Source organism: Hyposmocoma kahamanoa, unplaced genomic scaffold, assembly GCF_003589595.1.
Source record: "Hyposmocoma kahamanoa isolate Upper Pololo Valley unplaced genomic scaffold, ASM358959v1 63, whole genome shotgun sequence".
NCBI classification, from domain to species: domain Eukaryota; kingdom Metazoa; phylum Arthropoda; class Insecta; order Lepidoptera; family Cosmopterigidae; genus Hyposmocoma; species Hyposmocoma kahamanoa.
In genome coordinates, this window is record NW_020653851.1 from 19,053,156 (window position 1) to 19,072,664 (window position 19,509).

Here is a 19,509-nt window from a genome sequence, read left to right on the forward strand (position 1 = left end):
GATCATGAAAACGTGATCAATCTTAGACACGATATATTCTGCATTACAAATTGGCACCTAAAGAATTTTCCATTACGGGCGGGTAGATTTTGACAGTTCATAGCGGCCATGCTGTTGAGGCTGCTTTTGTCAAAATTTGTTTATTTTTCAGTCACTAAAGATAAATCATCATGGCAAGTTACAGCGTCGAGCAAATAATACAAATTTATTGTCGAAATGGGTATTCTATTGTGGCGACGATGCGCGCGTTGCGCCCATTTCACGGATTACGTGGTCGTCCTTCCCAGTCGACCATTTAATGTTTGGTGGTCAATTTCGAGTCGATCAGTTGAATGAACCACCAGCCAAAAGACCGTACGTCAACAAAACGCAAGATCTGCCCCTGTCCGCGAGAGTGTTCAGGAGAACTCGAGGCAGTCTATTACGGGCGAATCGTTACCACAATAGAACACCCATTTTGATAATATTTTTTTTATCATTAGCGCTTGTTGCTCGACGCTGTAACTGCCATGACGATTTGTTTTTAGTGATTGATAAATAAACAACATATTTGACAAAAGCAGCCTCGACTACATGGCCGCTATGAACAATCAAAATCTACCCGTCTTTGCTGAAAACCCCTTAAATATTTGCTGCTGTAAAATCCATGGCGGTCTAACTGTTTGATCTACCTGCTCTCTGTTGCTTACCCTCTGAATTTTCCAGAATTTACTTTGAAATTTACCATGAACTTTTTGGTGAAGAAAACTATCGCACACATCTACAAAGCAATTTAACGTTATGTTCCCAATCCGCATTGTGCCCACAAGGTTACTACAGCCCAAGCCATAAGAGGCCTATGTCCAGAAGTGGCACTATATAGACTAACTAATATTATATTTGGTGCAGTCGTATTTGGTGCAGTTTGCTTAAATTAGAAGGTAAATGGTCACGTTCACCTGTATTATATGGTTATTCATTTTCTTAAAAAACATTCATTTAATCTAAATAATTATTCTATATAATATTATTATGTATTTTATTTCAAATCTTTCAATTATTTTCCCCAAACCTTTTCCATCTACTTACATTAATTGATTAAATAATAGTTAGGTAAAAATAAAAAGAGAAGTGGCAATTTCACTCACACTCCCTGGCGGAACGGTTACTATAATGACCTGACACGCAGAGGGCCCGGGTTCGATTCCTGGGTCAGGGGAATTATTTGACCTACATTTAGTTCTCTCGTGAGTTTCGATGAAATTTGTGATTGTCAATGTATGTGATCATGGCACCCGCGATACAAAATTTCCCAAATGCGAGACTATGAGTGTATGTGCTATTTATTTATTATTTATGTTTAAATATGAAATGAAACTATTTTTCAGGATTTAAATCTCTGTTTTTTCAAACAAACCAACGTTTCGGGTCCTTTACATGTTTTAATTGGTCTGTGGCCTGTGGAATAGTTAGTCAACCATGACCATAGGACCTATAAAGGGCCCGAAACGTTGGTTTGTTTGAAAAAAAAACAAATATACGCGATTTAAATCCGGAAAAACAGCTTCATTTCCTAAATGTAATAATCGCGAAAACCTAAGAACTCGATATTTATATTTAAGTTATTTTTCAAAGATTGGTTTTTACAAATTTGCTGTATAATCACTCCTCTTGTTCCAAATACCTAACACGACCGTCTAGTCGCGAACAACCTACAATATCGTTGAAAAAAACTATTTTCCTTATATCGTCTGGTTAAAGGTAAAACGTAACATTCCACAAATCCACAAAAAATCTCCAAATTATGTACCTGTTCTAAGAAAATCACCATCTTTCTTTTTGTCCGTTTGGTATTCTGCTAAAAGTTAAGATTAGTGGCTTATCAGTGGCTAGCCTTCGAGCTACTATTCAACAGCCATTAGTGTTGTAAAAAACTCGAGTCCGGGAGTCTACATTTTAGGACTCAACACCAAATCACAAGACTCGACTCCTAAAGACAGACTCATTGCTGTATAACGAACCTATCGAGTTTCCAAATAGACTCGAGTTCGGCATTAGTGCTCGAGTCTATTTATATAGAGACTCGTGCTCGAGTTCGACTCAGTTTATGTAACGAGTCGAGTCGGGTAAGTACCTACTGAACGGTGTTGTGGCGTGGTGTGTTATACTGTGCTATAATTACTGTCATATAATTAAGTGTTATATCTTCTTTCTTTTATAAATCACCATGTTGAGTTTTGTCTTTTATTTAATTCGTGGGAATTAATAAATTTTCAATAAAATTGAACCCTGCTTGGCGTCCTCGCGACTTTGTAGTGTGGAAGTCGCTTTGAGTTTAGTTTTCGAACTCGAGTTTTGTTCAAACTCGAGTTAACGACTCGAGTTCTTTTAAGACTCGAGTTCGTGCTCCAATGACTAGCACTCGACTCGTGAATATTTTAGGCCAGCTGTGCAAAATTGAGTCGAGTTAATAAATGTAGACTTTTGGACTCGTGTTTTTTACAACACTAACTCCTATTACAATTTTTTTATATTCTGCTCGTCAATGGCAGTCGATAGCGTAGTCTACTAATTATTTGACATAAAAAAATTACTCATAAATCTAAATACAAATTAATACATGCATAGTAATTTCCATAGTAGCATCGATCGTTAGGGATTGAATGAACGAATGCCCTGATTGTCATTACAATGGCACTCTATAGATACTCAGCTGCCATTGCAACTAGATTTTAGCAGAAAAGCGAACATTGCCATAATTGCGAATATTGTCGTAATCTGAGTGGAATCTCAATATGGAATTATAATGAACAGTGGTTTTTAAAAAAATTGCAGACTTTGGGTCTTTGCGGCCTGTAGCGAATCGCAGCAGTCACTACAAATCTTTTTTGTATATATTTTATAGTCAAAAGTTTTATATTTAAATTCTAAATTTAAATGTGATTGTTTTTAACGCCTTTTCTTCTTTTGCTAAAGGTACGTTTTTTCCGATAAATTATTAAACTGTAAATACGTTTCCTTTGGTCTTGCTCACTCGTTGTTAGCACCCACCCTTTAACCAATTGATACAGTCCACTATAGGGTCCTTTGGGAGTAGTGTGCTGTAAGACAGGTGGATACTACTATCCATCTTTTAGATTACTGTATGGTGACTTCTACGACACTAACAGAAGGATTATCAGGAGTTCCGCCTCCTTACCTGGAGCACAGCAAGCAAAACGCAAAATAGATTCATGAATAACAATGCAACACGTTCAGTATTTATAAAAATTGTATCAAACTTTCTCACATACTATGCAAACACGACTTACAAGTTATTCGTGTACAATATGCAAACAAAAATGACGATTGTTAATTTGCCGCATTCAAAGAGAATGCTGTCCTTGAGGACCACATGTAGACGGCAAATAAGTTTATGTACAAAACCGTTTTAGTAAAAGAAATGAAAAATGTCGTTTTCATTTCTTTTACTAAAACGGTACAAAACCGAAACGCAATAAAGATCACATTGCTACTTGGCGGCAGAAATAGGTAAGCTTGTAGTACTTCCCTAGATAAACTCTTTCGCAAGGAGCTCTACTGCTACAAGGACTCGATTTTTAAAAAACTTTCTTCGAAATGATTGCAATATCTTATCACACATTTACCTGATGTTAGCGAATGATTGTGATATTTTATATCTTAAACCAATACATTGGAGCTACTTAGTTTAAATAACGAATAATTGAATAGTTCGTCCAATTCAGAGCTATAAAAATTTATATAAGTTCCCATCAATAACAAAGACTACTAATAATCAGCTATCAATCAAGAGTCAAACATTATGAAACTCAATTTTTTCAATTTTGCAACCTATCATGCCTACGTTATACCGCATGAATTAATGTGATTTGTATTTTCGCAACATCAATTCGGCAATGGCCAGGGAAAGTGCGACTTTTTTCCCAATTCTACGCTCCACTAGACCAACGGTTACAATTTCTACACTTGCAACATTAACATCGCGAAATATTTCGCAATTGATTCGATCGACGTTAAACACTCTAGGTTTATAGTTTCTGGTGATACATTTTAGCATTTCGTCTTCTACAGTTCCGATTAGAAAGTTGTCAAGGTTTGGAAGCCATTTACAAACCTGTTGTATATGATTTGGCACTGTTCTTACTTTAGACATTTGCCCGCTGATTTCATAGAGGAATGATGGAAACGTCTTTCTAAATTTTTTACGTTCTAGTAAACCCGATTATATATTCCACATAATATATATTCTATAGCTACAATTACACGGTTGATTGTAAATCTGTCTGTCTATATCATCCACCGTCTATTCTGTGTTTTAGAATTGTTTTGAAGTATGGTTTTTGTGAAATACTATTGCCAAAATAACATCTATTTTTTTGTTATTACTCGTAATCGGTTGGAGTTTAGTTACTTCTAAGTATTATTTTTTCTTTAACTACTTTAATTGTCCGTTTAAAATTGCCAACTTTATCGGGTTCAATTACTTAAGAATTCCTTTTAAATCTTTAAACGTTTGTTTCCTTTTTACAAAAATTATGTTAATATGAAATTTAATACAATGAGTTTCATAACATCAATTCAAATAAAATCTAATCTAAATTTACAGTCACGGCCACAGTGAGAACTGGGAAGTACAGCAAGATTTAACTTCGTTGACGTCTGTAAAATAATCCTCTTACAGGCTTATATGTAGATATAAAAATATCTTATCATTTATTTGTGTTTAGGTACTAAGTTTTTTTTATCTTTCATTTCACATTCTACCTAAATATCTATACAATAAATTCCTAACCTTACACAATCAGGTTTACTTTGTTAACGTCTGCACGCTTTTTTTAGTCCTGCTTTTTTTGCGATTTTACCAACTTCACCTTTGTCTTACAAAATCTTGAAATAATTAGCTTGTTTTTATATTGACTTACTATTAGTGGCATATGTGTCGGTATTCGATATCACATGATATAAGGTGATCATTTTCATGGGATACCATGATATACCAGCATGGTAATCTGGATACCTACATTATGTAAGTATTTGTTTTCTTCGATACCTTACTGTGGTTCTTATAATGAAAGTAATGTTGTTAGATTATTAATCAGGTTTAAAACATAAAGTTTGCATAAAGTTCTGAAGACTTACACTACTTTTCTAATAGCGATAAAAATGGCAGTTCCAAAGCAAATTTTATATACAACCAAAATATATGGAGCAGATGTTTCTTTCGCTTTAAATACTTCGGACCTTATATACCTTGTTTCAAGCATAAACATAATAATCGTGCACATGAACGTAATGCCAACTCTAGTCTGAACTTAATTAATGTGAACAGAATTATGTAATTGCCGAGTTACTATAAACTTGGCAACTACAATTATTGATACTAAGATTGAAGAATTATTTTTATCTATTTACTAATCAGTTTTCCACGTTAGTTTTAACATTGGATTATATCTTAATTTCTGGAAGTTAGGATAGTTCTAGATTACCAAATGTGCTTATCGTGTATAATAATATGCTTCTAGAAGTATATCAATGCTTTGTCAAACTGTAAGATTAATTCAGTCGAGCATGTTCTCAACAACAATACATAGTTTAAATAGTCAACACGTTAGATATATTACATAAGTAGGTGTTGCACAATTACTATGTTAGAGTACTCCTGGCAATTAGGAAGCCACCATACTTATCGACAAAGATTCGCATTAAGCCGGTCAGAAAAATCTTTGTGTAAATGTAATAAGAACGAAAATGACGTTGTGCTCTTCGCGTCGGCGATCCAAGATTCCGTGACCGTGTGAATAAATGTGGTGAGTCCCTAAACGACTAATTAAGAATGAAATTGTAAATGAATCAAATTGGCTTGTATTCATTTCTACAAATAATCTTTTGGATTTTAAAGAACCAAAACAGTGTAAAGTTGGCCTTATTCAGACTCGTAATGCAAAATGGAGCACAGAAACTGTCATAAAATTAAATTTATCACGGAAAAAAACACGTTAATTAATGATTCGACAACATTTTTATTTTTAACACGCCTCGGTTGAGTTAGTTGAGTCGATTTCGAAGTAAAAATTTTTTGGTTTTCTTATTAATGTTAATAATTGGTCCACAAACAATTCGTGATCTCATTTACCTTTACCAAATCGGCTGGAAAGAGAATGTGTTTTTGAGAGTTTCCGGAATATGGTTTACTGAAACGAAAATGTATAAGGTCGCGCTGATTACGAAAGCAAGAAAGGACAAATGAATATTTTATCAATGCTAAACTTTTCATTTATATCAGCTGAGTTTATATTTATACCGCCAAGTTGAAACTAGATAGTAGAACAAATATCTTACTGCCCTCTATGAAGAAAGTCGAGATATATTTGATGCAATGCCATCTAGCGAAGAAATATAGTATCAGATGGCCATAATGTTTACGAACGCAACGTCTCTAGAGAAAGTGATAACGTAATAGTTCTCCAGAAAGTTACTAGATGGCAGTATCGTTTATAGTTTGTAATTTTTTTCATTTTTATCTTTACACAATATTTTATCAGTTGTATTTTATTTCCATGGATATATTTTATATATATAAATTATCATAGATATTTCGACCTTAACCTGCTGGACATTTCATTAGATAGTCACGTTAAAGTTTACAAAATAAATATATAAAATCAATATAAATCTAAATACTTGAATCAATAATGAGAGGCCAATTAAACTGCCTTTTGTAAGAAAACAACACATTTGCAAGTTCACTGCAAACATAAAGGAAGCAGTATAATCGCAAAAGCATACCCGTTTTCGCCCTTTACCTTGAGTTGACTTTTAGATCCTCGGTGATAATCCAGATTCATCATTTCCTCAATTAAAGAACAAAACAGATCCTTAACATCATACGAATGTAAAATACTCGACGCTGTAGTTTATGTATTTCAAGAGATTACAGAATGCTGTGATTTACTAAAAATATGATACTTACCTATATAGGAAATGTAGATTCATGGGAACCATGTATAAATAAATATACCTATACTACTAAAGAGTATCACGGCAATATTTCGGCTGGTTAATTAAGCATTGTAATAATCCTAATGAATAAGATAATATGGCAACTGTAATAAATATATTTATTATAGGAGGAAATATTGGTTCCCATTAGAAAATTTTCGCTTTATCTTATTTTTGCGTGTATGTCAGGGCAGAATGATCCATTTGCGATTTTTTTATATGAGAAGTTACTTTTTGTGCTCAATGCATTGACCTTTTTTGAAGTCACTCCAAAAGTACCATCAATTTGTTGCAAAGCATGTGAAGTGCAGCGTTTCGAGTGGATTCACACGGACAATGGCGGGCGAGCCGCCTCGGCCCACTGCGCCGGCACAGCCCTGAAAATGTGCCACTGAATCTCCGTTAACTGATTCAAAGTGTATTTACATAATTACAGAGTTTTTTTGGACACTTAAATTTAAAGTTTTGGACGTTGTATGAAACTTAGCACATATGATTACACAGTATAGGTGTTTCTTACCTTCAATCCGGAATATACATCATTTAATGAACTTAATTTACAACTTTTAGTAACAAGGAGCTCTACTCCTTGTGAAAGAGTTCATCCAGGGAAGTACTGCCACCTTACCTATTTCTGCCGCCAAGCAGTAATGTGGGTATTAGCGCGGTCCGGTTTTGAAGGGTCCTTACCCTTGCACTGCATCCTTGTGCTGGTGAAATTACAGGCACATGGGACTTCTTTTCAAGTTATGTCTGGGTGATGGGCGCAGAGGCAGTACACCTCAGATGTTTATCGACAGGCGTGTCGTTTACCACCGGCGCATAACTTGTTCGTCCCATCACTTATTATCATAAAAAAAAAACTTTTTATACATAAAACCGGCCTCAAAAAATGGCTCCGCTTTCGCTGTATTCATTACCGTAGTCTCCTCAATGATAACTGAAATATGGAAGTCCTTGTCAAAACGAATAATATGAACCGAAACACAATATAGGTGCTATATATTGTTGAGGAGTTCCACTCATCTGTCAGCCATTTCCATCATCAGATCGGCTCACCATAACATTTTACTTTTATTGGAATTACGTCTACGTGTCAAGGGAAGTGAGTGAAATTCAATAAACTGAATTCATCCCCTAATTTGCTAACCTTAAAGGTGAAATATCTTCTTCAAATTTCAAAGAGGCCACTACTGAGGTATCCCCTTCTAAATAAAAAAAGAATCAACGAGATCAGTTCACAAATGTGGGATTAATCACGAAACATACACACAAAAAAGCAGTAAAATTAAGAACCTCCTTTTTTAAGTCGGTTAATAATAGCTTCCAAAAGGTACTTTAAAATTAAAAGCAACATTTACGACAAAAAGCATAACAATAAAATGAACCACAAAACTTTTCGACGGGGTCAGAAGAAGGTCAAGCGTGGCACATGAGATTTAAATTCAGAACTAAAACAGAACAGTCCAAAATTCAAAGTATCAAACTTGACGTGCTCTTGAATGTACAAGCATGAATAACATATAAAGTTGCAAATACACACCCAACACCAAACAATTCTCAAAGCGAATGAAGCAAAGAATTTATTGTTCTCTGTAAAAGGCGAACATTTGCTTTGCCCACATCTCGCGACCTTCAATTAGTATTAATTCGAACCGACCCACATTCATCGTCCAAGGAAAATTCAACATCACGCTTAAGATTATCTCACCATTTTTTTTTTGCTATGATCATAAAACTATTCATTTTTGGAGTTCCGCAGCAAATATACATTTTAAAATGTTTTAACTAGCCAAATAGCAGAATGAATAGCAATAAATTGCGAGATATTTTCATTCAACTATATTAATATTATTATCTTGTCGTCGCTTATTTCTCCTTCTTTTATTTGCATATTTTTTATATAAATATTATTGATACAAAGATTGAACAAGTTCAAAGAAAAGTTCGATTCGACTGGACGTGAAGTAGGGATATTATAGATGTCGCTCTCCCAACAGGGCTAAGGAACGAGTCAGCAGACCTTACAAATTTCTCTATGTGCTGCAGATCTTTGTTTTTTTTTTGTTTTAACTGCTTTTTTCCGTAGCGCCATTTGTGCAAAAAATTTTTTTATTTTTCTTTCCATTTTTTTTTCATAATCATTCGATAGGAATAAAACAAACAAGTTAAAAGCAATGAGACATTATAGTGCCATCTTAAAACTATGTACGTTTTGTATGAATGGGACATTGTAACTTTGAAATTTTATTGGAAACTAAAATTATATTTCATTGAATGTAGTAGGGTTTCTGTCCTTGTAGAACCCGCGTAAGTATGTAAATACCATGGACCTATTTGTACCACAAAGCGGTACTGCTGTACCTGTTTTTCCGAAATCAAGGGTAAAGAGACACTTAGTCAAAAGCCAAAGTCAATAATCATCAAAAATAATTTATTTCATAGGTAAGCAAATTATACTTGAAATCGTCTTACTAGTATTTATGTAGTCTGTGGTCATACCGATTAAACTCTACTGCTCATCCGTGACGCGGATTCCCCTGAGAAAAATGAGCAAGAAACTCTAGGGGTTGCTTACTTCTTGTGCCCCGCAGCTGGCAATGTTATAGCGATTTTAATAATGTTACTTCTTAACTTTCCATCAAAAAAACCTTCGACTGTTTGCCGATTTTAATAACATTGATAATCAAATTTTTATAGTATGCAGAACCTTTGCATATCTTTGTATTTGCATTTTACCGGATCATAAACGGCTTCACGATTATCGCGCACAAGGAAATGCTTAATCCATGTTTTTAATAAAGTTTTTTTTTGAATTTTTTTATTCCAACACATTAATATAACGTGAATAAAATCTCATTACTCAAGCTGCTTAGGTTTTTGTGATCCAAGATCACCCCTTGACCTAGTGGTAGAGAGGTATCACCCGAAAGGTAACAAATTCAATTCTATAACGTTTTGTAATTGTTACGGTCTAGTAAATGAGAAAGTTTATTTCAATGGCACAACCGTTCTTGGGTAAATATTTAGGTACTTACACTTACTAAATTATATGATTTAACATTTAGTTTTCATCAACAAATGTTGTTTATGTTTTTTTTTTTTGTTTTTTTTTACCTCTGAGTTATGGCGGTTCCAGAACGTACATGGTTGACATGGTTGAGAGAAAATAAAACTTTTGATTGATATTATTAAATAATTAGCGGTATAAAAAGTATCACTAGACTACACCAATGGAACCTTCAGGGGTAAACTCGAGGGGTGAAAATGTTTAATAGACTTATTTTGGTGTTGTTTCGAGTAAGGTACAATAAATATTTTCAATCAAACCAGCCATTGTCGAATTCTTATTTTATAATCCCAGCAAATCCGTTACATGTAATTCCATGCGTCCATTTTTATAGCTTGCCACTGATTCTATAAAATTATTTTTCATGTTTGTTTTAAATTTATGTTACTCAATCATTTTGATAGGTAGGTTACCTAAATCCCAAAATGGGATGCAAAAGTTAGTACGAACATAAAAGTGAATCAATAATTTATAGCTCGGGTATAAAGATCACATATGAAGCTATCGCAAAGTGCAAATCTTCAACCTAAATGCACCATACGAAATTCGAAATGTGTTATTACAAAATCGTGACGGAACCCTCGATTGTGATCGTTATGAGCATTCCGCACGAAATTCGGGTTATAACAGCTCCATTGCACTTCAACCTCTGCAATTAAATATGACTTTAGGTGCAATAGTGACAACTATACACCAGTGCCGTTCTTAGGTGTAGATATGTTGTAGATCGTTAAAAAAGTACAATGGTGCGAATTGCCACCAGCAAAACTTTTTATTTTATTTAAAGTGATGGGGCGAACAAATGGTGCGCCTAGTGGTAAGCGACACGCCTGTCCATAACAGTTGCAGTGCCATTCAGTGCTTTGAACTACAAAGTTCTGAAGAGCACCGGAACGCAGCACCTAATGCTCTCATTACTGCTTGGCGTCAGAAATAATATGGTGGCAGTACTCCCCTAGACGAACTCTTTCACAAGTAGCTCTACTGCTACTCGATACTGTTATTTCTAACAGAATTTATTGTAGTTTTCAGAGCGTTTCAGTTTTTACTCAAACACAAGTACACAATTTTTGTCTAAGCGCCATCTAACGGACACATCGAGTATTATTTGAATTTGCTGCATTGTTTTAATTCTGACTCGTGCCACTGGCGCTGAACTTACGCCATTTAAGTGCTAACGTTTCTAATAAATAAAACATACTCTGTTATACATGTACATTATTTACACCGTGGTCTAATCAAGGCCCGATATACCCAAAGCTCCGGTACTAACCACATATTATGTAATTAGATCTCAAGATGCCTATCAAGCTGTCTTACATTAATAGATTCATAAGCAGGGGCATCATCGATGACACCACCTCAACTGACCAAGACTCTATACTTGATTGAATAAGACTTAATAATGATCTTGAGCAGTAGCTCAAGTGCTGAGTGATGCTTAGTAATAAGCGAAAATTTTGACGACTCTTAAATGATGCGAAATCAGTCAGTACTCTGATTGATTATTTCGAAGTAGCTATTATTGTCTAGTTGGAAGATTATACGTGAAAAATTATATGAATTTTAGATGCGTTATAAATTCCTCCAATCGCGTATACTATCAAACGAAATAAAAGTAAGGTAAATAACTAGTGGCTAAAAGATTACATAAAACCGTCATGCTCAGCCTTAAAGTACAATGAACTTGACTGAAATGGTAAATACATCAATCAGTTATGTCTAATATTATTGCAAACCACCCCTTATTTCACTATAGTTTTCAAAGTTATTAATTAAACGCCTTAATTTAATTTTCCAAAGAACATTCCAGTATACGCTATCACATACGTTTTACAAAATATGTAATTTAATTTTTAAACTTTTTTTTACTTAAAACTAAAATTACAGTTTAATTTTTAATTAATAATACATTTAATTTAACAAAAATTCATATTGTTAAAATTAAATTAATACTTTGTTTGCTGTAGCGTAAATTGGAATGTTCGTTGAAAAATTAAAATAAAGTATCACTCTTTATTACCAATTTTTGTAACTAAAGTCAATAATAGGGTGGTTTGCATTAATATTAGACAATTACATAGTTGACTTACTTAAGATTTAAGATAGATAGACATATTTATTAACATGAGCCCTAAGTAATTTAGTTGCGTATTACGTATTATAATCTCGAGTAGTTTTAGTACTAAAATCTGATAAAATACTTCATAATCGTTCAGGTTAGTCCTCGCCTAAAGACGGCGCTGCTGTTATGAACCCACTGTTGCGAAACTCGGCCACGGTACAATAGAAGCAGCTACTGATAGTCACATAAACGATCTCGAGCTTCTATCGCACTTTAATGCGGTAAGGTCTTATTGCATCAAGTTTTCTATCACCTGCGACTAGGACCTCATTCCCGTCTGTTTAACGTTAATTTAAATTCTTGATTTTTAACCTTTTAAATTTTGTTGAGAAACTTTTGAATTGTTTGGTAAATGCCTATTGTATTCCATCTCACAATTTACACACGATCTTAATTCTAATGTTGATTTCGATAAGCTATTGAAATTGTTTCTTTTGATGTAACCTTGTGTTCTTTTAGTTGGTTGCTTAGTTGTTTAGGTACAAGAGCAGCGTGTCAAAACGTGACAGCGGTTTCTTTTTAGATGATTTCACTTATTTGTGATGATGGACGTCTTTGTTGCCTAACGGTATGAATTATGAATATATTTTTTATAGCCACTCTAAGATGAACAGCAGCGTTGGTAAGGGAACCTTCCAATTAGACGCTTATAGAAACGCCACTGTGGCGCAGCAGCCGCTCTACTGCTAATTTTCATACAATATCTAGAAGCGCCATCGCCACACGTGACACGCGTGCGCCACTTTTGCAAGCAGTTACAATAATTAGTGACGCAAAACGTTCGCGTGTCCCGCTACTGCAGCGCTTCTAAAAAGCGTTGAGACATACAGAGAGCGGGTGCGTGTCGGGTCGGGACTGCGACGGGTTTCATTCCGTGTATAATATGGACGACACCAATTATGCGGGACGGTCGTCCATATAATGCGTGAAACACACAGAGAGCGGGTGCGGGTAGGGCGCGTGTCGGTTCGGGACCGCGGCGTGTCCACTTATATACACGGAATTAACCTGCCGCGGTTCCGACCCGACCCGCACCCACTCTCTTTGTGTTTCACACTTTAGCGTCTAATTTGAAGGCACTTTAAAGCCGATTTAGTAAATGCAAAACGGGAATTAAAATTAAATTAAATAACTTAAACTGCTGTTCAAATATTGGTTGGTATTTTTATTTTGTTTTTTTTTCTATTGGTTTTTTTTATACAATGTCCACTTTGGTTCTGTGTCATTGAATATTTATAATGGTAGAAAAAGAGCGTAATTCGTTTACGAATTATCTAATGTGTAAAAAACACTCCAGCAACGTAATTATTAAATTACACATATAGCAGCACAACCAAGCAAGTAATTGACGGCTCTTGTTTCGTTGCACAAAAGTGTTGTAGCTTAAATTCGTCACCAAATAAGAGGCCAAATTTGACACTTGTCATCGTGACGCGAAGAGTTTGTGATTGTTTAGATTATTTTTCAGATCATTGTTGTTCAGGGGGCCTAAAAGGTTCATCGATAAAACAACTACTTACATAAAAAGATTGAATTACCAATAAACCAAGGATTTCATAAATTTACAATTATTCGGCTGGCAATAAGTTAGAAGTTGTCAATGTCACCAACAAAGTGTTTTTGCCGAGAAATCGAAATGACTTCGTGAAATTCGGCGATTAATTGCTCACAACACTATTATTAAAAAAAAAATAGCTTGAAGATGTAACTGTTTTCAGGAGGTTTCTGGGTAACTGAAAATTGCATTTTATTTTGGAATTCGTGCGAAAACAGTACTTCAAATATGTTTTGTCACATTATATAATGTTTCAATAAAATTTATGTATTTTTTAAAAACTCAATTATGCTAATAATTGTTTGTTTATTGTTTCGTTGATTGCATTCAAAGTTACATACTATCGCCTTCTTTGGCTGTCAAATTTGGCCTCTTATTTGGTGATGACTATAATGTACAGTGTACTATGACTGCCATAATCTACTCCCCTGTTAGAATAATCTTTCACAAAGTTTTTATATATTCAGTGTATTCTGATATAAAAATGTAAGCTTCATTTTATTCAAACTTTTAATCAAAGATCTCTGATCAGAAACCTTTGAATATATTATAGCAACAAAAAAGCAAGATCATAACTTTCTTGGTAACTTTCGTAATGTTACGTAGAATTCAACGAAAAGGATTTAAATAGATTCAAAAATGTTTTCAATACGAATGGATTACTCTTATTCACCATCTGTCTCTATTTCTTACAGTGCTGGAATGATGGGCGAAGGCTTGCTGACGCTGACGTACGGCAAGCACCACGCCTGCATCCTGAATGAAGTGGGGGCGGCGTGGCGCGGCGCAAGATATTCCGACCTTGTGCTCGTGTGCGATGACGCCGTGCCCCTTGCCGCGCACAGGATCGTCATGGCTGCTGCTAGCCCACTCATAAGGTATGTTGTATTAGCTAGCTGAAGAGAAATATAAAGTCGTGTGAGAGCGCACAAGAAGGCGTGTAGTCTTAACATATTGGGTGTTCATGTTTCTCTACTTATTTTTAACAAATAATAATATAATAATTATGCAAAGCATTAAAATCTAATTACGAAACTTATTCGTTTTGCAGAAAAATTCTCGATGATACACCATCAGTCGAGTGCCCTGTCACTATCCACATGTCTGGCATCAGCAGCACTCTCATGAGGCATCTCCTTGTCTTCTTGTACAGTGGTCAAGCTTACATTGAGGTGGGTATTATAACGTAACAACTTAAACAAAGCATTCAAAAATATTTCGTTATCTCACAACAAAATTTCGTATCATGCCCTTACTATATTGATTCAGTAACACCTGGGACATCTCACAGGGCGTTGTATCTTTAATCATCCCAGATAAATTCCTTTTGTTGCACGATTCTTTCCAAATCTCTCTAAGTACTCGAAATAAGGAAGTCACGCGGGCTTGGTTAATTGCCTAATTGGTTCAAATTTTTCATTTCAGTCTGGGGAAATCGATGACATGCAAGAATTATTTGAGCTACTGGAAATTAAATCGGATGTATGGAAGTCAACAAAAGAAAGGCAACAGGCAGAAGAAAGGAATCGATCTTGCGAACGACGACCTAAAAACCTCAAAACAGATATAAACAGTAATGAAAGCAGTAAACACGATGCACCGTCTGGATCTTCACATTCTGAAAGCGATAGGGTCACTCCTGGAACAGGCACACATAAAGACAGAGGTGACGAAGGATTAAGTATAAAGAAAGAAAGCATGTCGACCAGTAGTAATGACGAAAGAGAAGATGAAGATCATGATGGTGAGAATAAGGAATGTGGACGGCTTACGAATCGGCGGAGAAGTTCTTCAAATCCGGTTAATCTGTCACTTGCGCGCAACTCGGAAAATTCTGGTGGGGAACACGATGATTCACAAGATGTCGATGTGGAAACTGTCGCTGCAAAGGTGAATATCATTAGTTTTTGTTCCCAAATTATTACATTCTTCTATTCTACACTTTTTGTAGTAGTTTGTTATAAAAACTAAGTTGTAATGGATTTATTCAGTCAACATTTAAACGTAAATAACGAGTGCGACAACACTGATTGTACTTTGATGATACTATAGAACATAATACACATTCTTATGATTGTATTCGTAATAAGTATAAATACCATTTTTAATCAATATTTCGTTTATTCATTTTCAGAATATCAACAGAAGAAGATCTACCACATCAAGTCAAGATGAACAACCACAAGAACAGGTATACCGACGACAACTGCTCAGTGACCGACTAGGACGAGGTATCGAGCGGGCTAAACGGAAATCACATTATCTGGAACCCCCTGAACTGGACTTACGAACAGTGAAATTAGAAGATTATGCACACCTCAAACCACCTGATCAAGATCTTATGTCTCTTGTGCAGACATCGCCAGAAAACTACGTCGTCACGCCTCACAGAAAACGAAGGCCAGGTTTCCATAATTCACCGTCACAGAATCCACCGTTTGTATCATTCGCTCCAAGTTACTTAGAGGAGATGGCGCATTTGCGATATGCCCAAGGTCCTGGAGGGGGAGCTGGTGTCGCAGCAAGCGCTCGGCTTAGCGCTTTACATCCACTTAGTGCATCTGCACCGCCTTATCTACCAGAAAGAAGCGCGACTCCACCCGCAGCCGCGCATGATGACGTTCTGAAATACCGACCTCCCAGCGCAGGTTCATGGGGTACGTGGCTTTGCCAACCGCAAATAGGGGGAGACGATGCGCCCTCAACAGAACACGAGCAAGGTTCCAGTAAACAAGCTCCCGTTCGAGAGTACCGATGCGAATATTGCGGCAAGCAGTTCGGTATGTCGTGGAATCTCAAGACACATCTTCGAGTTCATACTGGTGAAAAACCATTCGCTTGTCGACTCTGCGTTGCTATGTTCAAACAGAAAGCGCATTTGTTAAAACATCTGTGTTCTGTACATCGGAACGTGATATCGTCGAGCGAAAACGACGGAAGAACCAACACGCCAGGCCGTTTTAACTGTTGTTTTTGCCAACTAACCTTCGAAGCATTACCGGAACTTATACGACATCTATCAGGGCCACACAATAGCCTGCTTCTCAGCAAGAACCTGCATGAATGACAGCCGCTTATTTGACGCAGGCGCTCGCGTAACTTTGGACATTGAAATTTTTTTCTCTCGATTCGAGAGCTCAATTGTGATATGTGATTAAGAAGGATAATGATAAGTGTTTAGTTGTAAGACATGTGATATCGCAGAGCGATACTCATAGTAAGGCATTCACTGGTCTCTGTGGATATGATGCTAAACGACTATATAAAATCACATGTTTGCCGAATGGGTCCAAATTGTTATAATTTGTTTAAAAATTATAATCCGGGACCAAAACCTTCCGAGATAGTATTTATTTGAAAGATGTATCCTTAGGGTAAATATTATTTAAAAGCCACCGACACATTAATAATTCCTTAAGAATAGAAAATAGACATAGTCAAAGAAAAGTTGCGAAGTTTGTACCGTGAATCACGATTGTCACTTGAACTACCTCCTAATTTAAACAGTATCTTGAACCACAGAGTGACGCTAAATATGGTTTTGCATAGTCTTTCTACTTGTACCAAGTATAGAGATAAAGGTTCTAGTCAGAATTGGAACTTAGCATTAGGTGAATCATGTCAATTCGTTGAATTAAGGAAAATTTTTGGTGCTTCCACTAAAACGTAAACTACCCCGCACAAAATTCTGTTTACGATCTCAACGCGATCACGCCCTTGATAAAAATTCTATCAAAAATCAAACTGTATCTTTGTGTCTGTTCCAATGCAGCATCTGACTCCGCATTTCGCAGCTTTTCAATGACATTTTTCAATCTCAATATTAGATTTTATCGCTCTATGTAATTTCTTAAATAAAGAAGCAATGTGTTCGTTATATTGTACGTATATTTAATAGATACCTTCTTCTATTCGTTCGTGCCGATTGCAATGTGGATAAGCACCAAAGATTTGTGAAGCATTAAAGTTGTTTGGTGTACAATTAAGAGAAATTAAAGGGACCTGAATTGATTTTGAATTGTTAAACTTAAAGTATGTAGGTACCAATTTAATAATCTCATGACTGTAGTTGCTAACTTCGACTTTCCTTAACAGTTTCAGTAATTCCTCTTTATACTATTGTAATAATGCTTGAATATCTTTATTTTTGGATTAATTTTACTACTTTAGTATTAATACGAAGCTTCTGGCGTTATTGTCAAAGGATATTTTTATTGTCTTAACAGTACTTTTAGCTTGTTAAATCCTTTCGAATCCGCTTTTATTATCGAACACATTACTGAGGCCAGTTATTTTTATACTATTATTAATAGTTATTGCTGGATGTTGGATACCTTCTAAGTTTTATTTTACCATTAAATAAAGAGATGTTTGCCGTTCGATACCAAACCATTAGCCTATTTAAAATGAAAAATGTATTTGTCAATAATTGTTCAAATTATATCAAACTTTCCGGCAACCCCATATTGTAATACTCATTTGTTTAATTTTATGCCGCGAAATCGTCTCGTGCGTTACCTGTTGTTTGTTTGTTTGGATCAGCTGGTTCTTTTCCATTTTATTTAACTATTTCCAATGCAAGTTTTATTTTTTAAAACGTATCAACAAAAGTTACCATCGTGTTGTTCAAAACATAGGTTAAAAATCGAATCGCTTTAATTTCTTTCGAACGTTACCTATCGTTATACCTGATTTAGTTTGTTTTTTTTGTGTGTTGTCGTCAAGTATTGACGTACTTTTTTAAATAATTGGGGAACAATATTACTTTTAAGATTTGTGATTTCGATCGTTAGATTATGTGATAAATGTTCTATGCTTATTTTAGGCATTGAAAACGTCTTCCATTGGGTTTTCCATTTTTCGACACATGTAAATAATTTAGGTAGTAAGTCGACAATGCATGACAAAACGCCCAACAAAAACTCCTCAATGCGATACGTAAAAAGGCCTACACCTTCAATTTAATCAAAAGTTAATTGAACACTCTGACTCAAAATAGGTAGCCAAAATGATATTGAAAGATTCTACCATTTCTGTTTCGAGTATTTTGAAGTATACCTAACTAAACGTTCAGACAAAATTTCTTTTAAGGCTGTATTTACATTACGAAATTGAATTCGATAGAAGCGAATTTTTGTAACTATGACTAGAAGTCAATTATTTAAGGCACAGACTAGATACGGACCAAATAATAAGGTCGCGCGTCTTCCGCAGAATTCTCGCGTAGTCTTGGGACGCATTACCGCAGCTACCGTATCGTATTAGTTTGTACGTTACTCAATGGCCAGTTCATTGTACTATGCACAATTCAGTTAACAAGAAATTTTCTTCCGTCCCGTACCGCGGTAAATGTAAAGTGCTACCTTTTACGTGCGTTCTAAACAATGTTCTTTACGACGTACTTTGCTAAAGTATATTAAAAATAAAGACAAATCCCAATCACAAAATATTTATAAAAGAACCAGAACAAAGGAAAAATTCATTAATTTTTTACGACAACGTGCAAAGGTACTTCATTAGACTGCATTTGCTAGAGATGAGGTATATCGATAAAAAGTTTTCGATAATTTAATGAAAAAATGTATAGAGCGTCTATTCATTGTTAAAGTATGAATTTTAATCATGGGCAATGAATGGACATGTCAGTGTTATTACTTTTTTGAAACACATAAATTGATAATATGATAAATGTTTTTAGAAATTTAAAGTTGAATTAAAGTTGTGATGTTTTATGTCTTCAATATAACACAAAATACTTTA

General features: G+C 35.2%; 1 protein-coding gene across 2 annotated transcripts in view; it reads left to right on the forward strand.

Annotated features, from left to right (window-relative positions):
• The window catches only part of LOC113229992 (transcription factor Ken), a 40,422-nt gene extending 22,787 nt beyond the window's left edge, over positions 1-17,635 (forward strand). For both annotated transcript variants that reach the window (XM_026463697.1, XM_026463696.1), the window contains exons 2-5: positions 14,445-14,627; positions 14,801-14,921; positions 15,175-15,639; positions 15,884-17,635. In XM_026463697.1, coding sequence (XP_026319482.1) covers positions 14,452-14,627; positions 14,801-14,921; positions 15,175-15,639; positions 15,884-16,816 — 1,695 coding nt within the window. In that variant the 5' untranslated portion in view covers positions 14,445-14,451 and the 3' untranslated portion in view covers positions 16,817-17,635. The remainder of the gene's footprint in view (positions 1-14,444; positions 14,628-14,800; positions 14,922-15,174; positions 15,640-15,883) is intronic.
• The last annotated feature ends 1,874 nt before the right edge of the window (positions 17,636-19,509 follow it).